The sequence below is a fragment of the Anabas testudineus genome, chromosome 6 (genome assembly GCF_900324465.2).
Source record: "Anabas testudineus chromosome 6, fAnaTes1.2, whole genome shotgun sequence".
Taxonomy (NCBI): domain Eukaryota; kingdom Metazoa; phylum Chordata; class Actinopteri; order Anabantiformes; family Anabantidae; genus Anabas; species Anabas testudineus.
This window is the reverse complement of record NC_046615.1, coordinates 17563832-17590228: the sequence shown is the minus strand read 5'-3', so window position 1 is coordinate 17590228 and position 26397 is coordinate 17563832. Positions and strand designations below refer to the sequence as shown.

Below are 26397 nucleotides of genomic sequence, written 5' to 3'. Positions count from 1 at the left end.
TTTAGTACAAATGAAACGGAAAAGCACCATTCATTCCCACAGAGGGGCAGCTGCAGCCACAAAGGGATATTGTACTTTCCCTTTGTGCTGTGGCAAAAGAGAAAACTACAACAGCCTCTCCGCGGGGGTGAGGGAATGGTTGGATGTGGAGGGGGCAATGCAAATAAGGCTGGACATAGATCAAAAGACTTAAGTTTCACTGCATCATCAGAGCTGGAGTATTTCACCCACTCCCCCCAAAATTCCCTCCCCGTCTCGGCCTCCGTCACCTTTCCCTTCACTCTCCTGCATTTGTGCTATTGCAGCCTGGAGCCCGTCTTCAGAGGGTCATCCTGGCAGAGTGTGAACATTGCTCTTACATGTCGGCCTTGAACAGAGATGTGAACACTAATGGTTTTGGCAGGGCCCAGGTTCTCAGTGGACACACTGCTGGAGCAAAAAGAAAACAAGCAGGAAAGAGGGACGGGGAGGGAGGAGGACAAGTGCAAAAAACCACCAGGTGTCTAGGCAGCGTTGGGTTCACTCGCTTTACAACAGCACCACCTGTCTTTGCCAGGGGAGCTTTACAACATTGAATAACTAATGTCGGTGCACGACACACATCCAAAGATAACATTTATGGACAGGTTTTAGTGTTGTGTCAGCCTGTGTAATTGCTTAATAGGCTGTTATGCTTGCTACTTTTCATATCCGGGCAATGTGAATGGATACTGTGTGACTTTCAACTCATTATTTTTCTCCAAGTATTATCTGGATGTCATCTAGACCAAACACTCCTGACAGTATTAAAAAAAACCCTGACAGACTAAAAGACCAAAAGCGTCCTTTTCTCGACATTTCAAAGCTGAAATGAGAAGCAGTAAAAAGGAATCCTCACTGTGACAGATGTCGCCGGTGTGACTGCAAATGTAACTTTTCCCTGAGCAAGCAACATTTGTCTCTCCCAGCAGACCTGCACCCTCTGCTCAGCTGTTTGCTTTCTTTTTTCTTGGCCATCCAGAGAAAACGGACAAGATGGATGCCAGTGTCAGCGGAGTGACAGATGGGCTGATTATACAAACTCGCCCGTCTGGCCATAGAAAAAAACAACACCTTGTCTGTTAGCTAATAGCCTTCATCTGCCTGCACGTTATGGATAGTTGATGCTCGTTAATAGGGAGAAGTAGCACTATACGGACAGATCCCATTCAAGCCCTGCCCTGCATCTCGACAGCTTGTACCTAAACAGACACCTGCCACAATGTGTTTTACAACCGACATACAAAATGGTAAATCACCTTCCAGTGACCTCATGTCTAGCTGGCTGGCTTCAAGGGCATGTTTTTCCTTCCTCTAGACGGACACATAGCTAATGCATGAACCGGTTCCTGTCACCAACGTGATGTCTGGGTGTCAAGCTTTGCTGTGCACAGTGGTTTCTCAGCAGGTAAGCTGGAACAACAGGAGCAAAAACCAAGGCACGAACAGAGAGACATGGCAAAAACATCTTGGTTTTCAGCCAGAAACATGCCACAAAATAACTCACGATCACAAGAATAAGTGCAGGTGCTGAAAGTAATCTTTCAGAAATAACCACCCTTCCCTTGCCTACCCCTAACTGTGATTTAAGGTGTGGGCTGATTAATCAGAGTGGTACTGAGTTTCTGTACAGGCGAGACATTAAGATCAATCACTCCAGCCAAAAGCGAGGATACAGTGGATGTAACAAATAGGAAGCAAGAATGAAGGCAGAGAGGCAGAGAGAGACAGATTGAATGGCTTACTCCTTGCTCCCAGCCATCAGCAGGAAAAGGTTGTAGATGTGTGAGAAGATGAAGAGGAAGAGGATGGTGCTGAAGAACATGGTCATCCAGGAGCCATGATCCTCGCGGAACATTTTCAGGCGCAGGTATCGACCTAAAGGGAGCACGACAAGGACACTGCTGTCAGTGACGGTTCAAACTGCATGACAACCTGCTAACATGTGGCAACCAGAATGGAGATGAAAAGTAAATAAATTAGTCACACAGATCAATACTATCCTGCTCTGTCAAGCACATGCCCTTTGAGCAATGAAATTAAGATTAAAGACCACTTTGAGGTGTCACTTCCAGCACCCTGAAGTAATTGACTTTTCCTGGCCAATTTCAACAGTCACTATTTCATCGCAATCCCAACAGACTGCGTGAAATAAAATGTGTATAGAGCAGAAATATTCGACATACATATCATTTCATGCATCTGCTTCCAGCGGCGCTTGCAGTGATGCTTGCTTTGTTTCATGACACGAGTTCTGCCTGATTAGAAAAATTATTCAAACATTTGTGACCTGTGGTGTTTTTTTTTTTTCATACAGTCCTGGCCTGGAATCAAATTATGGAGAAATATCTCTCTGGCAGAGCATGAGATTGATTCGGATACCCAGCTTTCTGCACAGAATACATAATCACACAGCTTGTCCTTCAGTGGCTGCACTCAGCAGGAGACAGCAATATTTATTATAACACTGTTAGGTTGTTGCTGTATGGATTTATATCTTTAATTCCAGTGCTCACATTTTTTTCCTGGTCTGAATGGAATGAAAAACCATTGTACAAATGCAACATACATCTCTGAGTAATCTTAAAATGTAAGTGAAGCAATATATTGTATAGTGCGTATAGTCTACAACAGCTGTCTGAGTCTTGATCTACCTCGAAGCATTGATAATTATGATAATAGGATTCACTAGGTTTTGAAAACTGAAATAAATTTAAATGAGTACTTCTGAGGTTTAGCATTGTACCAAGCATGATTTTCATTCTTGTTTAATTTAGTTTATACAGTAGAAAAGGCAAACTGAGAAAAATTCTTCTCACAACATTGTTTGTCATGCAGATCGTTTCTCCTGAGTTAGTCGCCAGGGCCAAGCTGAGGTGATCCTGATGGCATCACTGTGACGCCAACAGCATTCTTCTGCATTGTAGAAATTGTAGTAAATTAAAAATTTAGAGACGAACTCAGATCGTGTACATTTTGCGTCATCACTGACAGCTATGGAATTGACAGTGATGACTGCGACCATCAACTACTTCAAGGTCACTTAACTGACTGTGTTAATTAAATAATCCTCTATGAGTAAGCTTGGCTCCACCACTTTACATATTGCACAAACACACACACACACACACACACACACACACACACACACACACACACACACACACACACACACACACACACAGGTTGTGATGATCTGGCTCCAGAAGCGGCCATCTTCCCAAGAACAACTCTTTTTGTTTTTAGCTCCTCCAGCTCAAACTGCGTCCTTTTGAGTTACAGCTCCTCAGAAAGCTCATTGCGTTTGTGTCCACACACACAGGCAGAAAGACAGAGTGCAAAGCAGAATGCTCCATTTATTTCCCCATTACAGCCTGGCTCGTTTACTCTCCAGTAGTTTTACATGCTGTTCAGTCTCAGCTTCCTCACTTTTAGTTTTTAACGGTGGGCACATAAAAACAAGGATGTTGCGATTCCTATGGAGTTAAAGATCTTTGTTGACGTAAAGTGCGGTTATAATGAATTAATGTGTTTATCACTAGATCTGCAATGTTAGTGGTAGGTTGGTTATTTATTGTGAGCTTTATAGATGAGAATAAAACTTGAATATTTGCTCTATAACAATATTCAGCTTCAAGATTTTTAAGGGTTGAAGCAAAAGCCAAGTGACCTGCTGTGAGGTCACACCATATGTCTTGGTCTATGGTATTTCAGGCCTCATCACAGATGCATAATTGAATTGATTTGCATGGCTGAACTTAATTGCCTCCAATGCCAATGAGCCCTGGCTTGGAGGTAGGTGCACAGTGTGTATCTGCAGATCTGACTTATAAAGCAACACACCGCGCCAGCGAGCACGGCCGCCTTCTCTCGGCCTATATGGGCAGAATTTAACTAGGGGGTGATTCAAGACTACTCAGCCAAGCTTTTTGAGTCATTGCACCTCCCGACAGTAGAGGACCCCGATAAGGAGTGATTCATGAGTACTGTCTCCTGCCAGGCTCAGCCTAGCAGGGGACAACAGTAACACACATGGAAAAGGCGAAAAAAGCACAGAGGGAAGACAGGGAGACACTTTTTATATCTCTTTCGCACTTTCACTCACCCACATTGCAAACAGTCACATAGCTGGTGTGTTGTGGTGTTAAAACAGCAATTACATATTGAATACAAATTTACAACAGCCACAGTAATTTACAGTCTATTCCCCTACACCTATTTATAATGTGTTTAGGATGTCATTATGTCCACCTTTCAAGATGTTGCCAAATAAAAATCAAACACATTACTGTGTCTCCATCTAGTGGTCGTACAGTGTAACTTTGCTTTAAATTCTGGTACATACATTTCCATCTGTTAAAGGGTAAGTTATGTTGTGTTATGAGTTCCATCTGTGTTTTAGATTAACTTAAATAACACATTTCTAAATTTAGTGTGCATTATCATGAAAATGATGATTACATTTTAAAACTTACATTAGTGGTATATTTTTTATATTGTGATATTTAAACTTGTGGACATATTGAGCATTTTCTGTACAATTTGAATTCAGACAGGCAGTAGGAGGAGTAGCCAGGCATTTAAACCTTGCAAGCAGTTTACATTTACAACATAGCACTTTTGTTCCCCTGCATGTCGGCAAAAAAACAGATGAAAAACTTTAGTGTAGTAGAAGCACAATTCATTATTATATGTGTTATGACAAAGCAGGACAACACAGAAAAGGACACAGCGTTCAAACACAAAGTTCAAATTTACACCTTTTGTGTGGATAGATAACAGATTCCCACCTGCTGTCACACCCACCCGAAGAGATCATCTCAGGTAATGAAATATTTCAAACCCGTCTGTCTGTTTCTATATAATAACACACAATTAAAGGCAGACACCAACAGTAAAACATGGACACTGGTGCACATCAGCATGTATCTCAGATGTTTTAATAGCGGCTTTGGTTAATCTTGTTAATTGTACTATGCAGGCACAAACGCCCACACACACGCGCGCGCATGCACACATCTCACAGGTAAGGCAGTGCACCGAGAGCTCCTGACAGATGAGAAGCACACAGCTGGTGGAGGAGGAGTGAAGGCAACCCGAGATGTGATCAGTGTTTCCATGCATGATGATTCTGCTTTTCAAAAGCAACAATTCTAGCACCAGTGACGGAGGTAAGAGTATCTGAACATAAGTTACTGTGATTTTAGGATGTTTTACTACCAGAAAGTTCCAACATTTTACACACAAGCCTGTAAAGTATCATAATGATACAACTATTGATAAACTTTTTAATTTAATTATTCAAATTCCATGAATGTAAATGTTATTAATGTCTATGATGATGTATATTTCTGTAGTTCATAATGTATGTAGAACCCTTATCTTCTCAAAAATATTACTTATGCTGTGTTTGTATGTTAGAAAATCCTACTTGTTGTAATTCTTGAGTCATAAATTAAACTTCCTCATCTCAAAAAAAGGATATAAATCCTTTGCTCACAGTCAGTGGTTACTGACATGTAGACATGATCTAGGTTGAAATGCACCTAAATTAAATTGTTATGTTCTGCTCACCTGAGCAAAATGAATGTACTATCTGTGATTAAGTGCAAACAGGGGCTGATATTGTGGAGGCAATGGATCAACAGTGCCTCATTGTTCTCAGCAGACAGTCGAACATTCGCTTCCTGGACACATTGGTGACGCTCAGAGACTATGGAGACAGCTACTGTAAATATAGAGAGCCCTGGGAGAGTGTGGGTGAACACATCATAACACACATAAAGTACTGTCTGAGAATAGGGCTTACTGGAAGAGTCAATAAAACAGACTACAAGCTGCACTACTCTGAAAGTTATGAAAAGTCTGGATACCTGTCAGTTACAGTATTATAGTATAGTATAGTATAGTATAGTATAGTATAGTATAGTATAGTATAGTAGCAAAGGTACAGTTTGCAAGATTTAGACAGATCTACAACAGTGAGCAGGTGGTACCCCTAGGAAAGCATTATATAGTTAGCACATTTACACACCCAACATTTGGACTTGTACAAAATGGTACACACCATATAATGTACTATATAGTAAATAGGAAGTGATATCCAACACTGCCTGTAAGTATCTGAGGTAACCTCATCACAAGTTAAAAAAAATACATATAATATGAACTCTATTTCAGGTCTTTATAACTCAGGATTTCTGAGATGTCAAATGGGTACTTCACCAATTCTACATGTCTTGGTCTATCAATTAGTCACAGTACAAAACTGTAAAACATTTGTAAAATGTCTGTGTGACTTTGAAGAAGTTAACATTTTAACTAAAGGTTCTGTTACAAACATGTAGTGGGAGGGACGTGGGAACTGAGTGGTCAATGGAGGCGTAAAAAAAAAAAAAAAAAAAAAAAGGAAGGTAAATATAGGAATGCCAATATCGGACAAACCTGCAGAACCACATTTTCAAATGCCCACTTTATTTAATGTCAAATGATAATGCTGGTTATAGTAAAAAAAAAAAAAGCTACAGTTAAGGCAAGGTCAGCGTTTCACAAAGAGCATAGATTAATTGCAGTCTGCAAATTTGAATTTCCTCCATCCCCACCCTGACCTCTTCAACCTCACTTTGCAATTTACTACATACTAACTATTTTGCTTAAATCCCAGAGGTGCTGCTGGAGTTCCTGAACCAGTCAACAGTATTCTGCAGTCGGTTTGTCAATGGCCAGTGGTATTGCTATATCCTCATGGTTCTCTTCACGTTTGCCCTTCCTGTTGGCATCTTGGGAAACATAGCAGCTCTAATCAGTTACACCTGCTTCAGGAAGACCTCGAGCACCAGTAATGTTTTCATGTTGAACCTGGCTCTGTGCGATTCAGCCTGGATCCTCACCCTCCCCTTCACGGTCTACTTCACCTTCCAGAGGCCTCACCTCAAAGATATACAGATCTTCTGCCAGTTCAAGAAGATCTCCTTCAACATCAACATATACGGCAGCATCCTCTTCCTGACTCTGATCAGTTTTGATCGCTTCGTTGGGACGGTGCACCCCATCAGCTCTCTCCGATGGTGGGATGTGGGTAAAGCCAAGCTGTGCACAGTCTGCACATGGGTTGTGCTTGTCCTGGGCTCCATTCCTGATGTAATTGTAACATACGCTATTCAGTGGCCAGAAAATGTCAGTGTGTGTATGGACCACATCCAGGGTCCTTTTATCTACGTCAAGACAATCACAATTATCAGAACAACCGTAGGATTCCTGATACCATTCAGCGTCATGCTGGCTTTTTACATCATGACAGTTCGTGTTTTAAGGCGCCTCCCGGGGGGCAGAAGGCACAGAGGAGCCCAGCGGGCAGGCGGGAAGCCTTTCCGACTCATCACTGCTGCCATACTTGTCTTTGTGGTGTCCTTCGTACCTTACCACGTCATGGTCATCACTCTGGTATTTATGAGGATCAATAACCAGATTACGCCATCTAACACTGATGTCCTCTATGCCTCCTATGAGTTCTTTGAGGCGATGTGCAGTGTAAGCAGTTGCCTGAACCCGGTGCTGTATATCATGGCTAGTGAGCAGTTCCAAAGGAGGCTGCTGGCCTTGAAAAGAGACCGATATAGAAGGCTGTGCTGCAGAGCAAGCAGGAGGGTTGGGGTAATTGCCTGATTGAGCAGAATGTTTTGGCCAACTACTTCAAATGGTCTTGGCTGCATCATTGTTATATGTGTGCCAAAGGCAGATGCTAATGGTCTAATTATCTTTGCCTAAAGTATGCAGAAAAATTGCACTGTTATAAAACTGGAATGAAAAATAAAACTACCCTCCGGAGACTGGGTAATTCACTTTTGTCCTCTGTGGAGGACATATCTATCTTCTGCATTTCAATAACCACATAGACATACAATTTCTCTTTTACTGGAAAGAGGAATAATTGTATATTAACTTTTAAACTTAATCCTTCCAATTCTTTCCACAACTTTTCTTAATTTTACTGCTATGACTAAAGGTTTCTGTACAACAGTTATCTGGTGGAGTGTGTTGTTAAGGGTTTGTGTCCTCCCATAAGATGCTGAAGTGTCTAAACAAGATTCCAACTTCCTCCAGATGAGCAGGCCAACGTGTGTGGTTTCATTGCTTTAACAGAGGGCATGGGTGAAAGTAAAGCACTGTGAAGCACTTTATCTCATTCTGAGTGGAAAGATATAGATGCAAGTACAATTCTTTAACTATATTTGTTAGAGTTGTCTAAGTTTTACTGGGTTTTATAAAATTGTTCATCTCTCCTTAATAAAAATAATTCCATCATCCACAAATAACAAATGCAAATCCTCATATTAGGGAATATAATAGCACCTTAGTGACACACTTAATGTTCCGTTTCCTTTAACTTGTCAACCATCTGTTTACATTAGATATTCAAATATTTGAATGTGAATTGAACTGGACACTGCACATGGTCAAATTAATACTGAAATTAAAAAAAGATGTTTTGAAGAACCAACACATATTTGAACTATGTTTGGCCACACAGTAAGTGATACCATCATATCCATATTGAAATATGGTGTAAATAGCGCAGTCTTCTGATTTGTATTCTTGTCATGAATTCACACGTGTAATATTTTTAAGGGCACCTCCACTTTTAATATGCTTTCATCCATTTTGGATTTCAGTAAACAGCTCTACTATACCCCATTTTGATTTCAATCCTGCCCTCCATGGGGAACCTAATGAACATTCTTCATTAAAAACAAACCTGCAGACTGCAGACAGCCTAAGCTACAGTACTGCCTGCATCTCAACATGTAGACACTAGTATCCTCATTCATCACACACTTGCTAGGCTGCAGCATCACCAAGGAGGTTTGGGAATAGCCATGGTCGCGGCCACTAGTATCCCCAGAGCTGAACTCCTCTGTAACTAAGTGTCAGGATAATAAATCAGAGGTGGGAAGTGATAACAGAACTCCCTCCATGGGGAGACGGCAGAAAGTAGAGTCAAAATACAGAAAGCTGCCTTCTGGCCCACTGTACCACTTTACTGGTTCCAGTAAGTCACCTGTTAAATAATTTTATTTTGTAATTTATGGATCGGCAAGTACAAAGGGGTCACACATTTTGGGTAAATAAGCAATTTCCTTTTGGCTGGCTTCCTTTGTTTGCTACCTCTTGTCATTATTGCTCTGTGTCTTTGTCTCCCTGTCTGCTGTGCACACACCTTTCTGTTTTATCCTTTTACTGCAGGTACATTGGCATAAAAGTCTCTCCACAAGCAAAGCAGATTACAAATGTCTTCATCACAATGAAAACTTATCTGTTGCTTTATGAAGTTATGCAATATATTTCTGTGGTGGAAAATGTCAAATGTTACTATTTTTGTATTGCACTGCAAGATCCACTAGATAAGAACCAAACTGCACTTCAACTTGCATTGGCTGATATTTTGGCCACTTGGGGTCAGCACAACAACCTCCAAATACTACTTTATAAAGCTGGTGTGTTGAAAATGTTAGCAAAGGTTTACAGGCTTATTTATCTAGGAAAAATGAAGCAAAAAGTGCATTTATTTGGAGTCTGATACTGGCCAATACTCCACAATCCTATATATCACAAGTTCAGTTTTGGTCTCCACCAAATCCTGTGGAAATAATCTGTGTTTTTTGCTGCTATATATTCTTTTCACTAAAAACAGCTGCATGTTGCTGAGGGAAACGAAGGCAGATGAGGGGATTTAGACTTAACCAAAGCAGTAAAGTTGTGGGATGTAAAACCAATGTCTTCAAACCCCAGAGTGATGTATTTTTGGAGACAAATTTTAAATGGAGGTGTTCGACCACAGGGTTTCGGACGAAGCTGACACATAAGGAAACTTGTGTGTGGCCCGTTTTGAGTCTTGGGGATCATTACAGCAAACACCCAACATATACATATACATATACATATACACACACACACACACACACACACACACACACACACACACACACACACACACACACACACACACACACACACACACACACACACACACACACACACACACACTTTGACCCATTGCTGCACAGCGCTGCACATAAAGCATCTCAGCCTTTGTGTGGCACAGTAATAACATATGACAGAACCCAGATGGCATCCTGCAGGCTATAATCATCAAGATCATAGGAAAATAGATGAGAACCAGTCCAAATACAAAGACACCAACGTCGTGCCTCACACACAGCACATCCAACAGAATTTTTGCCACTAAAATGACACAGCTGAGTGGAGATAAGTTTGATTGAAGGTAAGTGTCAGTAATAACATGCAAAGTAGGGTCTAATCCAGTTAGCACAGTAATTCACAAGACTTAAATTTACCCTTCAACATACCTTTGGAAATCCGTCTAACACTGGAGAGAGACATATGAATATACAGTACTATGCTAATCTAGAGACTGACACAGCATGAGAGAGAAAGAAGAAGCAGTGACACATTTCTTATAGGCAGTGGAGACACTTATTTATTGTAGGGGACTAATTATATAAAGCTTTAGTTCTATGGTGCTGCATTACAGCTGAAAGTAAAACTACTCATGTGTGAAACATTTGTCATAATAACTAATAATAAATCTTGACACTGGATTGATAACATTTAGCATTAAACATACCTTTTTTAAGACTACAAAAACAGAACATATATGGAAATGATAAGCAAGGATCAGTGGCTGTTTTACTTTAGGTTTTTTGTGTTGTGTAAAAAAACTGTAAGTGATCTTTAGAGGTCAGTGTTACCTTTGCACAGAGTCAGGCAAAGCACTTTCCCCAGGTACGACAAAGGCATTGTGCTCATTTATCATCTCATTTTATCTACAAAAAAGTAAAAGTGTGCTTTTGAAAAAGTCAGTGGATTTCTCATCCACTGACCTGTAGTGGTCCTATTTCATAGATACGTCTATAGATATTGTGGACGTTTAAGCATCCTTAAGTGTCACTTCATCTAGACTCTGTGAGACAGAGAAGTTTGTGTTTTTACTAGTGAATCACTGACTTGTCTTACAGCCTTACTATCAAACTGTAAAAATTCTGCATATTGACTGAATCTAAGCCTAAGGAATTCTACATTTGCATCCCATCTGTATATAAAAAAAAAGGGGGGGAATATGTTACCAAATTATCTCATTTGGTAACATTACTAGTATTTACAATGAGCTTCTACTAAAGGTGAATAAAACATATTTTCTTAATGTTGTTTATTTATCAAGTACAAATAGCTGTAACCTACTTTAATGTACCTCACCGTTATCAGCCAAAAAGAGTCTGCTCCTTAAACTGTAGAAAATTGGCTTAATCTAATCCAAAACAAACTACAATCAAAACTGAAATAGACAGCAAACAAACCCTGTGTGACCTAAGATTTAATACAAATACATAATGACAGCCAGTCTCTCTCTGAATGACCAGAAGACACTGGCTACCGCCCACTCGATTAGAGAGCAGGCATTGCCTTGAGTGGCTGAATGGAACAGCATAGGTTGTTCCTTGAACCTCAAATGTAGTCTTAAATCACATAATCTGTCACAACCTATTCATCATCTGGATTTTATTCTGTTTTTCTCCAAGAGCGGCAAACAGAACAACACTATGCACTTCTGCCTACTCTAAACCTAAAAATATAACTGAATATAAAAGATGGCAATAAAGCTATTCTGCAGTAAACTGGATTAATATGCAGTAAATTACATATTGTGGCGAAGATGGGGAAAAAAGAAGACACTAATTGCTACAGGGGAGAGTGGGAGGTATAATTCACAGTAACATTTTCTAGGTCATCATGAATGATAAATGATGCAGGGGATGTGTCAGCTTTCAAAAACAACGTCTGTTTCCACTTTTTTTTTTGAGACATTCATGTGAAATTCAGAAGTTGCACAGAGCATAAACTTGCTTTACATTTGTAAAGCAGCGTCAGAAAACACCGGCATTACAGATTGGGATTACAGAACATGAAGTGCTTTTTCAGGTACTCAGACTTTTGCATGGACAGTTTGCCTACCCAGAAGTGTTCCCACTGCCTGCCTACGTATCAGAGAGCAGAAGAGACAGAGGATAGAGATCTGCAGGGATTTAGTTGGAACATCGTGATGTGCAGCAGGTGGACCAATGTGGCAGATCTACAATAGACAACAGATTTTACAGCACTTATGCAGCACCTGGGTTTGTGATTACGTAACTGCTTTACTGAAATATTGAACAGGACATTATTCGCCTCTCTAACTTTTAACATCCTTCCCTACTCCTTCTCTATCACAGATTCACTTCATCTATCAAAAACACACACATACAACGAGGTGTTCACTCACACATACATTTCCACACTTACAAAACAACCCCAATTCTCTCACTTGCAAGTGCACACCCCCTCACACAGGAGCACAAACCATCTGTTCGGAGGCCTGCTTAAGTGTATCAGTTGTACCTGGCAGCAGAACGAGCTGCACCCTGTCTGTCCTCTACAGTTTCAAGCAAATGTAAGAGTGTAGACCCACATTGAGATAAAACATGACTGACAGCTCATAAAGCACATATTTCACAGTTATGATAAATACATGAAGGTTGTACAGCTTGACCTTAAAAAAAATGTGATGCACACAAATACAAACTTTAAATGAATGAAATAAAACTCAGATCCACTTGTAATTTGTCATTAGTGTCTTGAGATCCTCAACAGAAACAAACTATTATACACAAAACACAATTATAGCAACTGTTTTACCAAGTGTCAGATGATCAAATTCACACTTCACACTGCATCCGAGTTCTGTTTAAGGACGGATTAAACAACTACGATAAAATATGTAACTGGGACATTTTAGAGGCGCTGTTATGCAGAAGTTGGTAGTCAGGCTTGTTTATACACAGCACCTCTGCGCTGGCAACAGCTGCGGCCAGAGGTGTGTTTGTATATTACAGTATTCAGATGTGGCAACACAGACCACACGGGTTAAGGATGTGTTTTCAAGATTTTGCCAGATAAATGTCAGAAGAGGCTCAGTGTTGGTACAGTTCAGTTTTTTAAGGATTTGGAAGCCAAAGCACCAGTAGGAGTCCATCCTCTTTACTTTGCAACCAGCACAGGGGGCTTACCGCTCCTCCAGTAGTCCACCACAAGATTATTGGTTTTGCTGATACTAAGCTCCAGGTAATAGTAGTTGCACCATGTTACAAAACTCTCTTTTACTCTTTTAAAACCTTTACCATAAATGAAGAAAGCATGCACTGACAGGTTTTCACCTTTGCTACAAGAAAAAAAATACACTTAATATTCTATACCTGTCTGCAAATAACTACAACACTTTTATTTTAGTGCTTTCAGTTAATGCTAAACTAAGATAACTGAACTCTGGGTTTAGCTTCACATGTAGAAGATCGACAGAAGAGTGGCATCTATCTCTGAATTTAACTTTCAACAATAATTCAACAGTATTTACAAAAAAGGTCAAATTAAAACAAGTAAGTATCAAGTAATGTTTTTTTGTAAGCTGGACACAGCAGTGACATTAGAGATCAGGGTTTATCAACCTTTAGCCCATGTAGACCCTATCTTAAATAAGGAAACAGTAATTCAGTTAAACAAGAATATAAAACAGCTGGTATTACCAGATCCTGTCTCACACCACAGTCCTCAATGCCATTTCCCTTTCCCCCTCTTAGTGAGGATTCTGTATTTGTACAAAGTATCATGTCATCATGCACTCTTGGCTTTCTATTTATACTCAGAGAAGATGATCACTCAGAGCACACTCCCTCCTCTCTCTCACTTTGTGCCATCCCATTATAGTCATTAATGGTTCATCTGAAGAAGATAAGCCAGGGTGGCCAGTAATATCCTGGCCTAAGAGAGTTGTGAAGTGAGAAATGAAATGTGCTAGTCACAGTCACACAGGAAGTGCAGCAAAATGCCCCACCGTTTAAACAAATGAGAGGCAGATGAGACTGGAGTCACGGCTTCATGAGGGGAGAGTGAGAGAGAGAAGAGCTGGCAAGAGAAAAAAGGCTGAGGTCGAGAGAAGAGGTGTGTCAGATGGCAAGGAGATAAAAAGGAGAGGTGTTAAAGGTGAAGGAAAGGAAGTGAGAAATACTGTGTGTATGTGATGTGTACTGACAAAATACGTAGCATAGTGACGTGAAGGATGTTGATGGAGGTGCTGCAGAGATGATCTCTGATAACATAATACAGTAAGTAAAAGGACAACTAACAGCATCAATTAATCATGGTTACATGACTTCTTACTATGGTACTTGTGTGTATGTGTGTAATGCTGTTGCATGTTAACTTGTCAATTTAAGAAAAGCCCATATAGAGATGAAAGATGTCGTGTCTGGTGCTGCTACATGATTTTTAGCTTTTCTTTCAAACTTTCCATCATTAGTGGATTGCTAATCAGTAAAACTATTCTAATGTTGTTGTTGACATGAAATAAAAACAGGAAACCTAGTTTGAGTGTGGAGATACAATCATTTCTTCACTACTACTGATAAAAATGGGGTAGAGGTGTAGAAAGGCACATTTCACTGATGAACAGAACAAAACCAAATCAGGAGGAAGCTTCCCTCCCTCCGCGGAGCCACTACTCTGCACATTCCACTGCATTACTGTGTTCATGACTTACCAAAGAGCTGGCGGTGGAATATAAACTTGCCAGCGAACAGGCCAGTGATGATGGCCAGTATCCAGCAAATTACTTTCAGGATGTTCCATCCAAGGCCAGGATACTTGTTGAACAGGAAGGAGAAGCAGTTGCCCACCACAATCATATGGGCCTCGGTCTGACTGTGAGAAACAGGGTCCTCAGCAAAGATCAAGAAGTTGAAGAAGGTGACGAGGTAGGCCACAATGAGACGTGACCACGGGTGCTGGAAATAGTAGCGAAAACAGGCATCTATTTCCATCCTGCTGAGCCCCACCAGCCACACGACACCTGCGAGTCAAAGAGAGAGAAAAATCTGATCTTTTAATCAGATTACATTATATTCAAATCAGCGCGGCAGATTAGAGCAAAACACATCCCTCGAACTGAGTTCAGTGGTAGGAATATCCATGAGGTTTGGTACAGATTGGGATTATGCTTAATTTAGACAACTCAGAGTTCAGAAGCAGTGCCATCCGACCAGTTTTCCTACATACATGCAAAGATTATCACACGCACGACAGAGGCTCTGATGTGACTGGTTAGTGATGCCAAAAACAGCAAGTTTGTAGAACATTTCTGACTTAATTCTGAGCTCAAAATTGTCAAAAAGCTGAAAGTTTAAGCTTTAAATTCAGTAAAAATCTGTCTGTAAAACATTGAGCTGTATGTGTCATACCTGGAAAAGTCAGACTTCCTGAAGTGCTAAGCTGTAAAGCGCTGACATTTCAAAGGTTTATCTGCTCAGCCTGTCTGCTCTGTGCTCCCTTCAAAAAACCGTGGCAGGAATATGCTGACGCTTAGCTCGGGAACACCTGCCAAGAGCCGCTTGAGTAACTTACCGACGGTCCTATTTTCACCCGTGTATTTTTAAACGCGACTTTTAGAATTTCTCTATGAACTTCACTCTGAATTCTGATATTGTGACCGTTTTGGCTTTGACTTGGATAGACTGAACTTCCCAAACCAGTTCCCTGATTTGACACAGTTTCCTAAAATAGCCCAAAGTGGGAATCAGCAGTGCTGTGGTAGCTTCCTGAAATAGAGCTGCCACAGTGGAACACCTATGAGGCTATTACATTTCACTGGAATAATGTTTGTTCTTATGTGATTTTCAGAATAATATTATGAGGCACCTTTCCTCAAAAAAAAAAAAAAAAAAAAAAAAAGTTACATAAATAATGATTCAATAAAAATGCATACATACTATTCTCTGTCTATCTCATTTAACCTTTAAGAGTAGTGGGCATCCTTTTACTATACTTCCAATTTGATGTCAGTGCCTCATGGGAAGAGGCTCCCTAGCACAGAGCAGAGACATAGAGTCTGCCAGTTCACCCAAAGGACAGTCATGAAAACAGCAGAACATGCACACTCAGCCTTGCACAGACAGTATGTCTATGGTATGGTAATGGGATATGTCCAGTAGAAAAGCTTTGAGTTAAATTCAACATCATATTCATGCTAGATTATTTAACACTAGATTTTCTTATAATAAAAAAAGAAACATCTGGACTGACCAATACAAACAGAAATGCACTCTTCGAGCTAGTTCTGGCAAATTCTGAATGGACAACCATGCTAAGAACCCAGGTCTGTGTCTACATTCATCCTCTCTCATATCACAACAGTGATGACACCAAATTTCAGATATCAGACCACACTGATCTCGAATAAAACACATGAGCGACATTATTATCCGATTACACAACTTAAATGCGCATCCAGTCGGACCAGGACCGGTGGAAGTCGTGCAGTCCTGCACCTCAGTAATAATTAAGTGCATGTGCGTTAACGTTCAATCATCAGCACCGACGCACCTGCTCCACGCCGTTCTCCTCTCAGGTGACAGTCTGGACGAGAAGCCCCCTCCCGCACGGTTCTCCAGCTACATCAAGCCCACAGCGGCGCCCGCATCACCCCCTACACGATATGATACGGGAGGGTTGTAGAGGGGATTATCCATGCGACCTGTTGGCACAGGACAGAGGCACCCCCAAATCCTCTGCCATGGTGCTGCACCGTGCATGCGCCGGGCGGGCTGGTTCCGCCGGGCGGTGCTTTGTAAGCAAGTTCCCTATGGGACGGTCCTGTTCCTGGGCTGTCGGGACCCGCTGTTGCTGCTGCTGCTGCTGTGGATGGAAATATCTGGGTCCACACAGCACGCACAGCATCAGTATAACGCAGTGTAACCAACACTTTGATTCCTCGGTGCAAAAACAGTGACAGGACAAGCACACGTCTTCCGGAAAATTTATTTCAAAATAAAACGTCACCAAACGTACAAGATTGTTATCTGACGTTTACTGGTAATGATTTAACTAAAATGCTTTATTTTTGCTTTATTTGTAGCTTTTTTGTGTTTTATTCATTTCATATGTTAATAATGTTTGGACCATTTTCTGCATGTTGCTAGTGTTAACAGGTCCACTCTAATACCATAAAACGTACTTTGTTTTTTAATAACTGAAGTTGATTATTGTACATAACTTAAACATATATATTTAAAATGATTTACAGATGCATACAGGTATATTTTCAAATTGCATATTGAATTTCGACCATGTCAGCATTTTACCATCATTAATTATATTGAAATGTATTAGTATTACATTACATATATAGCTATCAATTGTTTTGCTGACATGACGTTCTCTAAACACATTATTAGATCAAGTATTTAGAGACGTAAATATAAAATGTAGGTAAACATACCGTATGACTTATTCCAATGTTATTGGGCTTGATATCGTTTTATTGTGAAGATGGGTTTCCATTATTTCCGGTACGACTCTGGCTTTATCTGTCGAGCTTTACTCCGGAGTGAGATTCCCTCTGGCGACAGGGTGATTTTGCTGCGATGAAATCCGTCCTTTCGTTTGTTCATTTATTTATTTATTTAATTGGGGAGGAGGGGGGAGGACAGACAGGAAGACCGGTGGTATCCAGATGTTGCAGGATTTCAGCTAAACAGGATCTGGAGCTAAATGAGGCGGAAACCTCCTGTCAATCAAATAAAAAATATAAATACTGTATATGGCACAAGCTATTATTAAATGTATAAAGAACAAATATAATACATTTTCTGCACTCATAAATAAGATCAATATTTCAAATTGTAAATGTTAGTTTATATATAATTTACAGCAGATTTCCACTAACTGCTGTTTAGAAAATATGTCTTTTCTATTGTACCTAGCTTTAAACATTTATTTGTTGAGAGTCACAAATTTTAGAATAGTTTTTTCCATTTTTTTAAATTTGCACTCACACTAAAAAGGTATTATACATTGAACAGATTAAAATAATATATAATTCAGCTGCTCTATATTATAATCAGTAGTAATGGTGGTGGTGGTGGTTAAAGTACAAAGGATATGAATACTTCCGGTGGTATTATTATTATTAGTATTAGTATTATTGTTGTTGCTATTGTTATAATTATTATAATTATTGTTTGTATTGCAATGCACTACATTAATCGTCAACTATGAAGAAAAAAAACAATATATAAATAAAATAAAATAAAATAAAATAAAATCGTATCACCAAGTCATGTGATTTCGATGTTGATGACGACATACTTGGGGCGGGTCCTGTCGATGTAGTCCACTTCCTGCCTCCTGCTTCTCTGCCCTGATTTCGCCTGAGCAGTTGTATCAGCCTTTTGTCCGACGAAAGACACAATGTCACATCAAACCGGCATTCAAGGTAGATGCGTTTCTTTGCTTTTTACGTTTCTGTATTCATGTGTTTCACAGTGCGAGTGTGCCATTCCTGGACGAGCTTTAAATACCTGCTACAATTCACTGCAACGAGACGCTAACGTCAAGTTAGTTAGCCACTCCTAGCTAGCTCAGCTACCGTGATGTGTGTAACCAGCGGTGCCCTGTTTGGGCACTTTTAGGGCTATGACATATAATCTCTGAGCCTTAAGCCGGTTTACGGCTCACATAAATCGTTGTTTTTCACTGTGGCAACAAATCCTTTTATAATTCAGTTTTATATAGAGATCTCTATATATGGGGTTTATATCCTGTAACGCCGAGTCTAGCCTTCTGAATGGATGGGCGACGCCTTCATCTAAACAAACTGCTGGCCTGGTAAACCGGCCAGTGTTTCCATAAATATATGGGAGTAGCTCATTACAGTAGTTACCTGTACTTTGTCATTACAAAAAATGGACTTCAGTAGGGTGCGACTCCCTGTTATATATAGCAGCAACACTGCAGAGTACTTTACACTGTGTAATCACAATTTCATTTAACCGAAAGTAAAGAATTGTGCAGTTTAGGTAAGTAAATACAAGATATTTGTACTGAAATGCCACAGTTAAACTAGTGCAAACAAGTTTTCTACTCCTTAGTTGAAACTTGCTCAGTAATTCTGCAGAGCACTTTATATGGTTCATATTTAAGGTTATTTTCTCAATTATTCAGAACCTTAAATAGGCCCTACTTTATACAATTACATACATTCATACATACCTATGTTTAGCTGCACAGACTACAAAGTGAATCCCAACCTTTTGAAGAAGATTGTGCAAAAACATATTATCATATCTAATCATTCCTGTCCGGGTTTGTAGTGTCATGTAGCGATTTATCTTAAGAAATTGTGACCAGATGCAATATATTGTAGTTGGACTCGTTCTCCAGCTTTGCTGCACTCGTAACAATATGTGATTGTTTTGGGGTCAAAGGTTGTGAGTCTTCAGTCACATCTCCACAGCCACATTGTTCCAGAGATAAATCACTGACACACAAGAGATGTTTCTGTTTAGATGTTTTTTATTTTGGTTTGTTGTGATTATCATAATTTTAAATTAAAGCTAGTCTTTTGGCATTTACTGAAAGTTTTTGCATGGTTGTTTGTTGGCCAGAAATACAAGTTTGTCTGCTTAAATGCAAAACAGCAGACACACTGCTGCAGGTAATGGACGATGTGTTATTAAATCAATATCATGAGATAGTTGTTTGATTTTGTATAATGTTTTCAGTTTGAACAGCTGTTCATATTAGATTATTGTCAAGCAAGCCTTGTTTAAAATAAAGACTTAACCCTTTTCTGTTTTTTGTCAGCGGGGAATGATGTGAAGGATATCTTTGCCAGTGCCAAGGGTGGAGACCAATATCGAGTCTTAAAGATTGTCATTAAGGATGGTAAGCAGTGTCCTAGAATGCTGGAGGTTGTTTACAGGATCCAGCGCCAAGAATACTCTTGCTAAGGATGACATTACAGTCTGAATGTGACTAACAAATGCATGGTCTGCTGACATTTTTGTTGCACACATCTGCCTTCCAGAGCAGCTGACTTTGGGTGCCAGCAGGAAAGCATCAAAGAAGTGGGACCAGGAGTATGATTCCTTAGTACTGCCCCTCCTTGAGGATGACATGCCCTGTTATATTCTGTACCGGCTGGACTCCAGTAACAACCAGGGCCACGAGTGGATCTTTCTGGCCTGGTCCCCTGACCACTCTCCTGTAAGAATATAAGCCAAGACTGGCTTTAATGAATAGCTTTCTATACTTTGTGGCATTCGTCCTCCTCTGCTTTGGGTATCATATGGGCGGGGTTTACCACATCAAGGCAGCAGTTCTTTGTATACTTGTTGAAAAGACAGATGAATGTGGATGTGGACCTACCAGACCTCTTAAATCTAACTCTGATTAGAACATGGAGATTATGGTGCTCAACCTATCTCAGACTTAGAATCAAAATCCTATCAGGTTGTGTTGTTTCTTGTTTATGCAAATTTGTGTTTTGCATCTGTGTTTTCTTGACTCGTGTCACATTTACATGCACTTAAGTGACCTTGTTTCTGAGAAAAGTCAAATTACACAGGTAATCATTGACACGTTTAGATTCACTAAAGCAACCTGATGACTATAAGTCATACATGCAGCAGATCAATAATCTAATTTCTTCTATGCCAGTTTTTTTTATTTTCCTTCTGCGCGTGTTGGGGCAGAATGACAGCATGGTTGAAGAAAAATGTGCAGACCGAATGAAGCCTGCTGTCACTGTCTGAAATTAACAAACACTTAAATGTGTGAAAACTTCTATAGGCCAAGTTGTGCTAGTTTCAGTTTTAATCACACTTAGAAACCCAGTAACACATATACATGGCAGATAAATCAGCCTCTGTGGGAAAATCAGTACTAAAATTAAGTCACTGTCATTTTGTTCCACTGAAACATGAACTATTTATACTGCAGGGTCATGGTGATCGAAAATATCCATGACAAGCAGACATGCAAATGTTGTTTCTGTGGCAGCACAAAGAGGAATGTTGCAAGGAGAGACCAGTGGCAGAATAAAGTGCCATGCAGGATATTTGTAGCTCTCTAACTGCATGGTGGAAATGAGCTCCAATTCACTTTCTGAACTACACATCTGAGCTAAACATTTCTGCTTTGGAGCACAGTGCTTCAAGTTGAGACTTGTCGGGAAGTTGCAAAATATTTTCTCAACCAGTGCATGCTGCTACCTTGACGTGATCAGACCTACCTGGTGTTTTCACTTGTTTTTGTACTTTATGTTATATTATTTTTTATTGGGCATGTGAATTGAACTGCACTTATATTGCCTAAAATCCCAAATTTATTTCTGATTTAAAGATACGACAGGGGAGTTTTTGACCACTAGTAGTGCTGTGTAGTAACGCTTTTATGAGGGGCTCCTCTTTTTATTTTTCTTGATATTTACTGTTAGTGTTACAAAATTGTATTAAAAAAATCTGATTCGCAAATGTCTTATTAGGGAGGAAATGCATTCATCACATTTGTTCTAGACACACGTAAACCAAAATCCAGTCGTTTTTTTTAAATAGGAAATGATAAAAAGCACTTTTTAATCGTTGACGTTTTTGTAAGAATGTAAGCAGATGTTGAATTATGCACCTTCACTGCCTCTTGCCGTCTTCATTAATAAAAGAAATCTTTATCTTTACAGTCAACTATGTAACATATTACCATAAAAAAAATTCTAATCTCTAAATATTAATTATTCTCTTATGTTTCTTCATATTCTTATCAGGTGCGACATAAAATGTTGTATGCTGCTACCAGAGCGACACTGAAGAAAGAGTTTGGAGGCGGACACATTAAGGATGAGATTTTTGGTACCGTAAAGGTTGGTCATGCAACAGCAGCACCTATGCAAAAAGCTCTTTTATGCACTCAGTTATTGTATAATAATATTGATAATGTTACTTTTTATTATTATTGTTAAGCTTCTTTCTTATGGCTTTATGTCATCTGATATGAGCAGTGATGTTAGTGTTGATGTCTGTTTTGATGCGTGATTGTGCTGTTGTTTGGACCCCCAGGATGATTTGAATCTTAGTGGCTACAGAAAATATCTGACCTCGCAGGCTGCTCCCCTCCCGCTTACGGCTGCAGAAGAGGAACTGAGACAGATTAAATTAAATGAGGTAACTAAATGCACACATGCACATTAAGAAATGCAGACAAATGGTTTGGATTTTTGTGTTATTTAACCAGAACAGAAACATTTGAGATGCAGCAAGTGGTGAAAAAAAGTAGTTCTTCAGGCTTGTTTCAACCGTCTGTTAACAGGTTGCACAGCTTGAAGTTGTTTTGAAGTGGGTGTTAGGCTTGTTCTTTTTCACTTCTGAAAAGTGATGACACTACATCATTCTTACACATTTGGGCCGCAGTGGGTAAAAAAGAAATGGCTTACCTCAGCTCACAGACATCGTCCTAATCACATTTCCTGTGTGTGTGTGTGATGTAAATCCCACCGGAAACACTGTGGAGTATCAATAAAGGCTAGCGATGCATTCTTCCAAACAGCACAAGGTCAGCAGCAGTGCAAGTGATGGTGATGCATTAGAGGAGCAGTTTGCTGGCAGAGATGAATCTATTAAGCTTGTACAGCTCACATCCATAGCGCCATAAACAAGTGATGTTTACAGTAGTAAACAGTAGCCTCAACAACGGAGTGGTTAAAGAGCAGTTCTTAATGAATGCTGAAAGAGTTGCATGCAAATGAGAATGCTTTGTGGCTTGTAGTACTGAATGGAGTACAGGTGAGCTGTATCGCTTGTGTTTGACCTTTGCTAGGTGAAGTGATAAGATAAAGAAATATTGTAATGTAATATCCACGGCATGCTGCAAATGATGCCAGGAGTGTTTACACTGCTGATGCAAAGGGGCTGTGCCTGATGCACTCTGCCAAGCAGAGAGTAAAAAAGCAACATTGGAAGTTAAGCATTTCAGACTTTGGTGGACCTTTCCTAGAAATTAACCCAAATGAACTCTTCTTCCTCATTTTTTTTTTGTAGATTAATCTGTCTTCATTGCTGCTGTCCAAGCCTGCCACAAAAACAAGAACAATCTTCTTTTTTTTTTTTTTTTACCATATATGGAAGTGCTTTGGGTAGTGCAGTCCCTCTGAAGTATAGTCAATTAAAAGCAGTAGAGCAAATAGGAAGTGAGGTTTGTGCTTGTCCCACTTGACCAGCTGTTGAAGGAAGATAATATACCATTAATCTGTATCGCCTGAATGAAAAAAAGAGGCTTTGAAATATTTATCATTGCTGTGCCTTGAAGACAGCCTGCCTTTTACTAAGCAGATGGATAAAAGACCCGCAGTCCTTTTAGTATGCCACGTAGCTGCATCGAAGGCTCGATCATGTTTGCACAGCATTTCATTTTGTAGGAACAGTATTCTAAAAATAGATGCAATCCATCAGTGTAATCCCTCCAGCATTTCCAGTTTTCGGTGTGATTTCACGGAGGCGCCTTGTCGCTTCCCATACAAGCACCTCATCTGTAATCCAGCATTCAAGCTGCTTGTTGCGCATGTAAATCTTTTCACTTCCTGATTACTATAATGAAGAATATTTGCTGTATTTCACTGGTCGAGTCATTAGCAGAGCTAACATCATCAGCAGAAACCTGATAATGCTTTGATAGATTTGATTTGTTTCACCATTTGAGTGAATTCAATGACCAGAGTTGACTTTAAGAGTAAAATTAGTTCCTTCCCTTAACTTGAAATGATTACATAATGTCACTAGCATGTCAACATAATGTGGCCTTAGTGTGATTTGATTGTGCCTGTATGTGTATGTAGACTTGTTTGAAACTGAATAGGTGCTGTGCACCACAGGTTCTCTTTTTATAGATTCTGTTTTACATTGCATGTGCATTAATCTGCATAGTAATAAATAGCTGACAAGTCTTTTTGTTTTTGTGGTGCATTCAGGTGCAGACAGACATCAGTGTGGACACCAAGCAGCAGACTCTGCAGGGAGTGGCTTTCCCTGTTCACAAAGATGCTGTTGCAGCACTCGAACGTTTAAGAGACAAGAAAGTGAACTATGTACAACTGGTGAGTTTGTAAAAGAAAATCATTAGTGTAATAGTAACCTTTGCTAGGACAGTAATTTGAATATATGTTTGTCTTTTATTTTATTTTGTCTAAAGAGAAAGAGATGTTTTGGTCAGGAGTTGTTTTATACCGGCACAATGACTTATTCATTTGAGAAAAAGCTTTTGTGTCATTTCTTCCTCATTGAAATTCAAAGGGTCCGTGTCACCAGATCAGATCTGTGCCAAGTACAAAGGAATAATTGAGGCACTGTTACAGCCTTGTCTCATTTCCCTTTTTCTGTTTGTTAGGCTAAAAGCTCCTCCAAACGCAGTAGGTTTTGTTCTATTTATCAATTCAAGGTTTACTCCTGACTGCTAAGCAGCTCAGCAGCAATTGTTGTGCAAATGCTCCAAAGACAGGGAACTGTCCACACCCAGGTTTCCCTAATTGGTATGGAATTCAAAGCTCAGACTTTGTGATCACACCATCAACCCTGAGAGTAAGATTATATTTCACTTGTCAACAGCGAGTAGATGCCGAACAGGAGCTGATTCGTTTGTGCAGCACTGAGCCAACGGAGGTGAAAGACCTGCCATTGAGGATCCCTAAAGATTCTGCGCGCTACCACTTCTTCCTCTACAAACATTCCCATGAAGGCGACTACTTAGAATCTACAGGTTATTATGAACAGCTGGCACACCCTGTTCTTTCTTCACAGTTTGCTATGCATGCCTTTAAATGGCACATTTCACTCAGGTTTCATTTTCTCATTGTTTTTTTGTTTTTTTTGCAGTCTTCATTTATTCTATGCCAGGGTATAGTTGTAGCATCCGAGAGAGGATGCTTTATTCCAGCTGCAAAAATCCCTTGGTTGACATGGTGGAAAACAAGCTCCAGATTGAGATTGCAAAGAAGGTAAGAAGTTATCTGTCATGCTAAAATATTCAAGAATTGGGAAAAGCTGTATATACACATGTGAATTGTTTAATGCATGCTTGATTAATCTAGAAAATAATTGACAGACTGTGTGTAATATGGGACATGCATAGTAAGGTGAACTGATCATCACAAATGTGCCATAATTCTCAAAAGGTAGATAAAATCCTTTAGTATATGAGTTATTTACGTGTTATTTCTTTCCTGCTCCCCAGTTGGAGATCGATAATGGGGATGAAATAAACAGTGATTTCCTGTACGAGGAGGTGCATCCAAAGCAGCATGCACACAAGCAGGCCTTCGCCAAGCCCAAAGGCCCTGCTGGGAAGAGGGGTGGCCGCCGCATCACCCGACCTCCCGCAGAAGGAGAAGAGGAAGATTGAACAGACCTCAGCACCTGACCACCACCTCCACCCTAAGCATGTTCCACAGTGGAACAATGGGGAAAATCATATTTGACACGCTTGTTTAAAATAAAAAGACAACAACCTTAAATTCCCACATAGTTCACCCAGAGACCCAACTATGCACGCCAAGGACAACTGAGCAATGATACACGCAAGAATTTCCATTTGTAGCTTGTCAAATGGACATATACAACAACATATTTATGTTTGTTAGTACACTCACAAAAATAATTGAAGATGATTCCAAGAGGCCAGAGTCTGAGACCAAAAAATTGTTAGTGACTAATGTGAACTTGCGCCAATATGATGAAATTCCTCAATTTTTGAGTTCACATGCTTGAATTCCTAACTTGCATTCCTTAAGTCTGTGTCAAGTAATGTTTCCATGTCTAATCTGTTCAACATTTGTCTCTCACTATTTGCACAATGAGGTGCTCTAAAGCAGAAAACATACAATTATTCCATTTGTGTCTATTGATTGATTTTAACAGTGCATTTTATATTGGAAATTTGACTTCTTTTTTGATATAACTGTGGTTTACATGAAAAAAAAATCATCTGCTGAGATACTTATTTTTCTATGCAAGTGCTGTAAATGTACATATTGTAGCTGTGTGATGCTCTATGATTAAGACACAGTCTGGTCTGTTTCTGTGATTGTTGTGTCAGTGAGGATCACAGTGGAAAGAACAGGGGCTTCCAGAAATATTACATCAGTACATGTCAGATTTCACTTAGAGGAAGCTACTCAAACCTACTTGCTGGTTTCCATACAACACAGAGGGGCAAGGAACTGGATAGCAAACGAAATATTAGAAGTACCTTGATCAAAATATTGCCATGTTGCCACATCCACTGGTCTGCTGATTAACATTAGTCAAACTACTAAGCTCACCTCATCTCTGAAAGGGAAATCCCTTTATCCTCATCCAGTGTCATTATAATAGAGAAAAATCATGTTTGGTCTTATTTGTTTTCTTACAAATCTTTCTTTTAAAGAATAAAAATAAAAATATTTAAATCACACAT

General features: G+C 39.7%; 2 protein-coding genes across 4 annotated transcripts in view; one reads left to right on the top strand and one right to left on the bottom strand.

The window, feature by feature from the left end:
- Positions 1-16856, bottom strand: part of tmem117 (transmembrane protein 117) — a 35613-nt gene extending 18757 nt beyond the window's left edge. Inside the window, exons 1-3 of one of the 3 annotated variants that reach the window (XM_026365249.1) lie at positions 16504-16856; positions 14666-14974; positions 1764-1896 (exon numbers count right to left, since the gene is read on the bottom strand). In XM_026365249.1, coding sequence (XP_026221034.1) covers positions 1764-1896; positions 14666-14945 — 413 coding nt within the window. In that variant the 5' untranslated portion in view covers positions 14946-14974; positions 16504-16856. Of the gene's footprint in view, positions 1-1763; positions 1897-14665; positions 14975-15362; positions 15462-16503 lie in introns of those variants that run through there. The other 2 variants (XM_026365247.1, XM_026365250.1) reach the window with 2 other exon arrangements.
- A 1513-nt stretch (positions 16857-18369) lies between these two features.
- Positions 18370-26394, top strand: twf1a (twinfilin actin-binding protein 1a). The gene is made up of 9 exons (XM_026365251.1): positions 18370-18394; positions 19765-19845; positions 19988-20166; positions 21722-21817; positions 22014-22118; positions 23918-24043; positions 24552-24702; positions 24819-24940; positions 25177-26394. The coding sequence occupies exons 1-9, from the start codon at positions 18370-18372 to the stop codon at positions 25342-25344; spliced, it is 1053 nt and encodes a 350-aa protein (XP_026221036.1). The 3' UTR covers positions 25345-26394.
- The last annotated feature ends 3 nt before the right edge of the window (positions 26395-26397 follow it).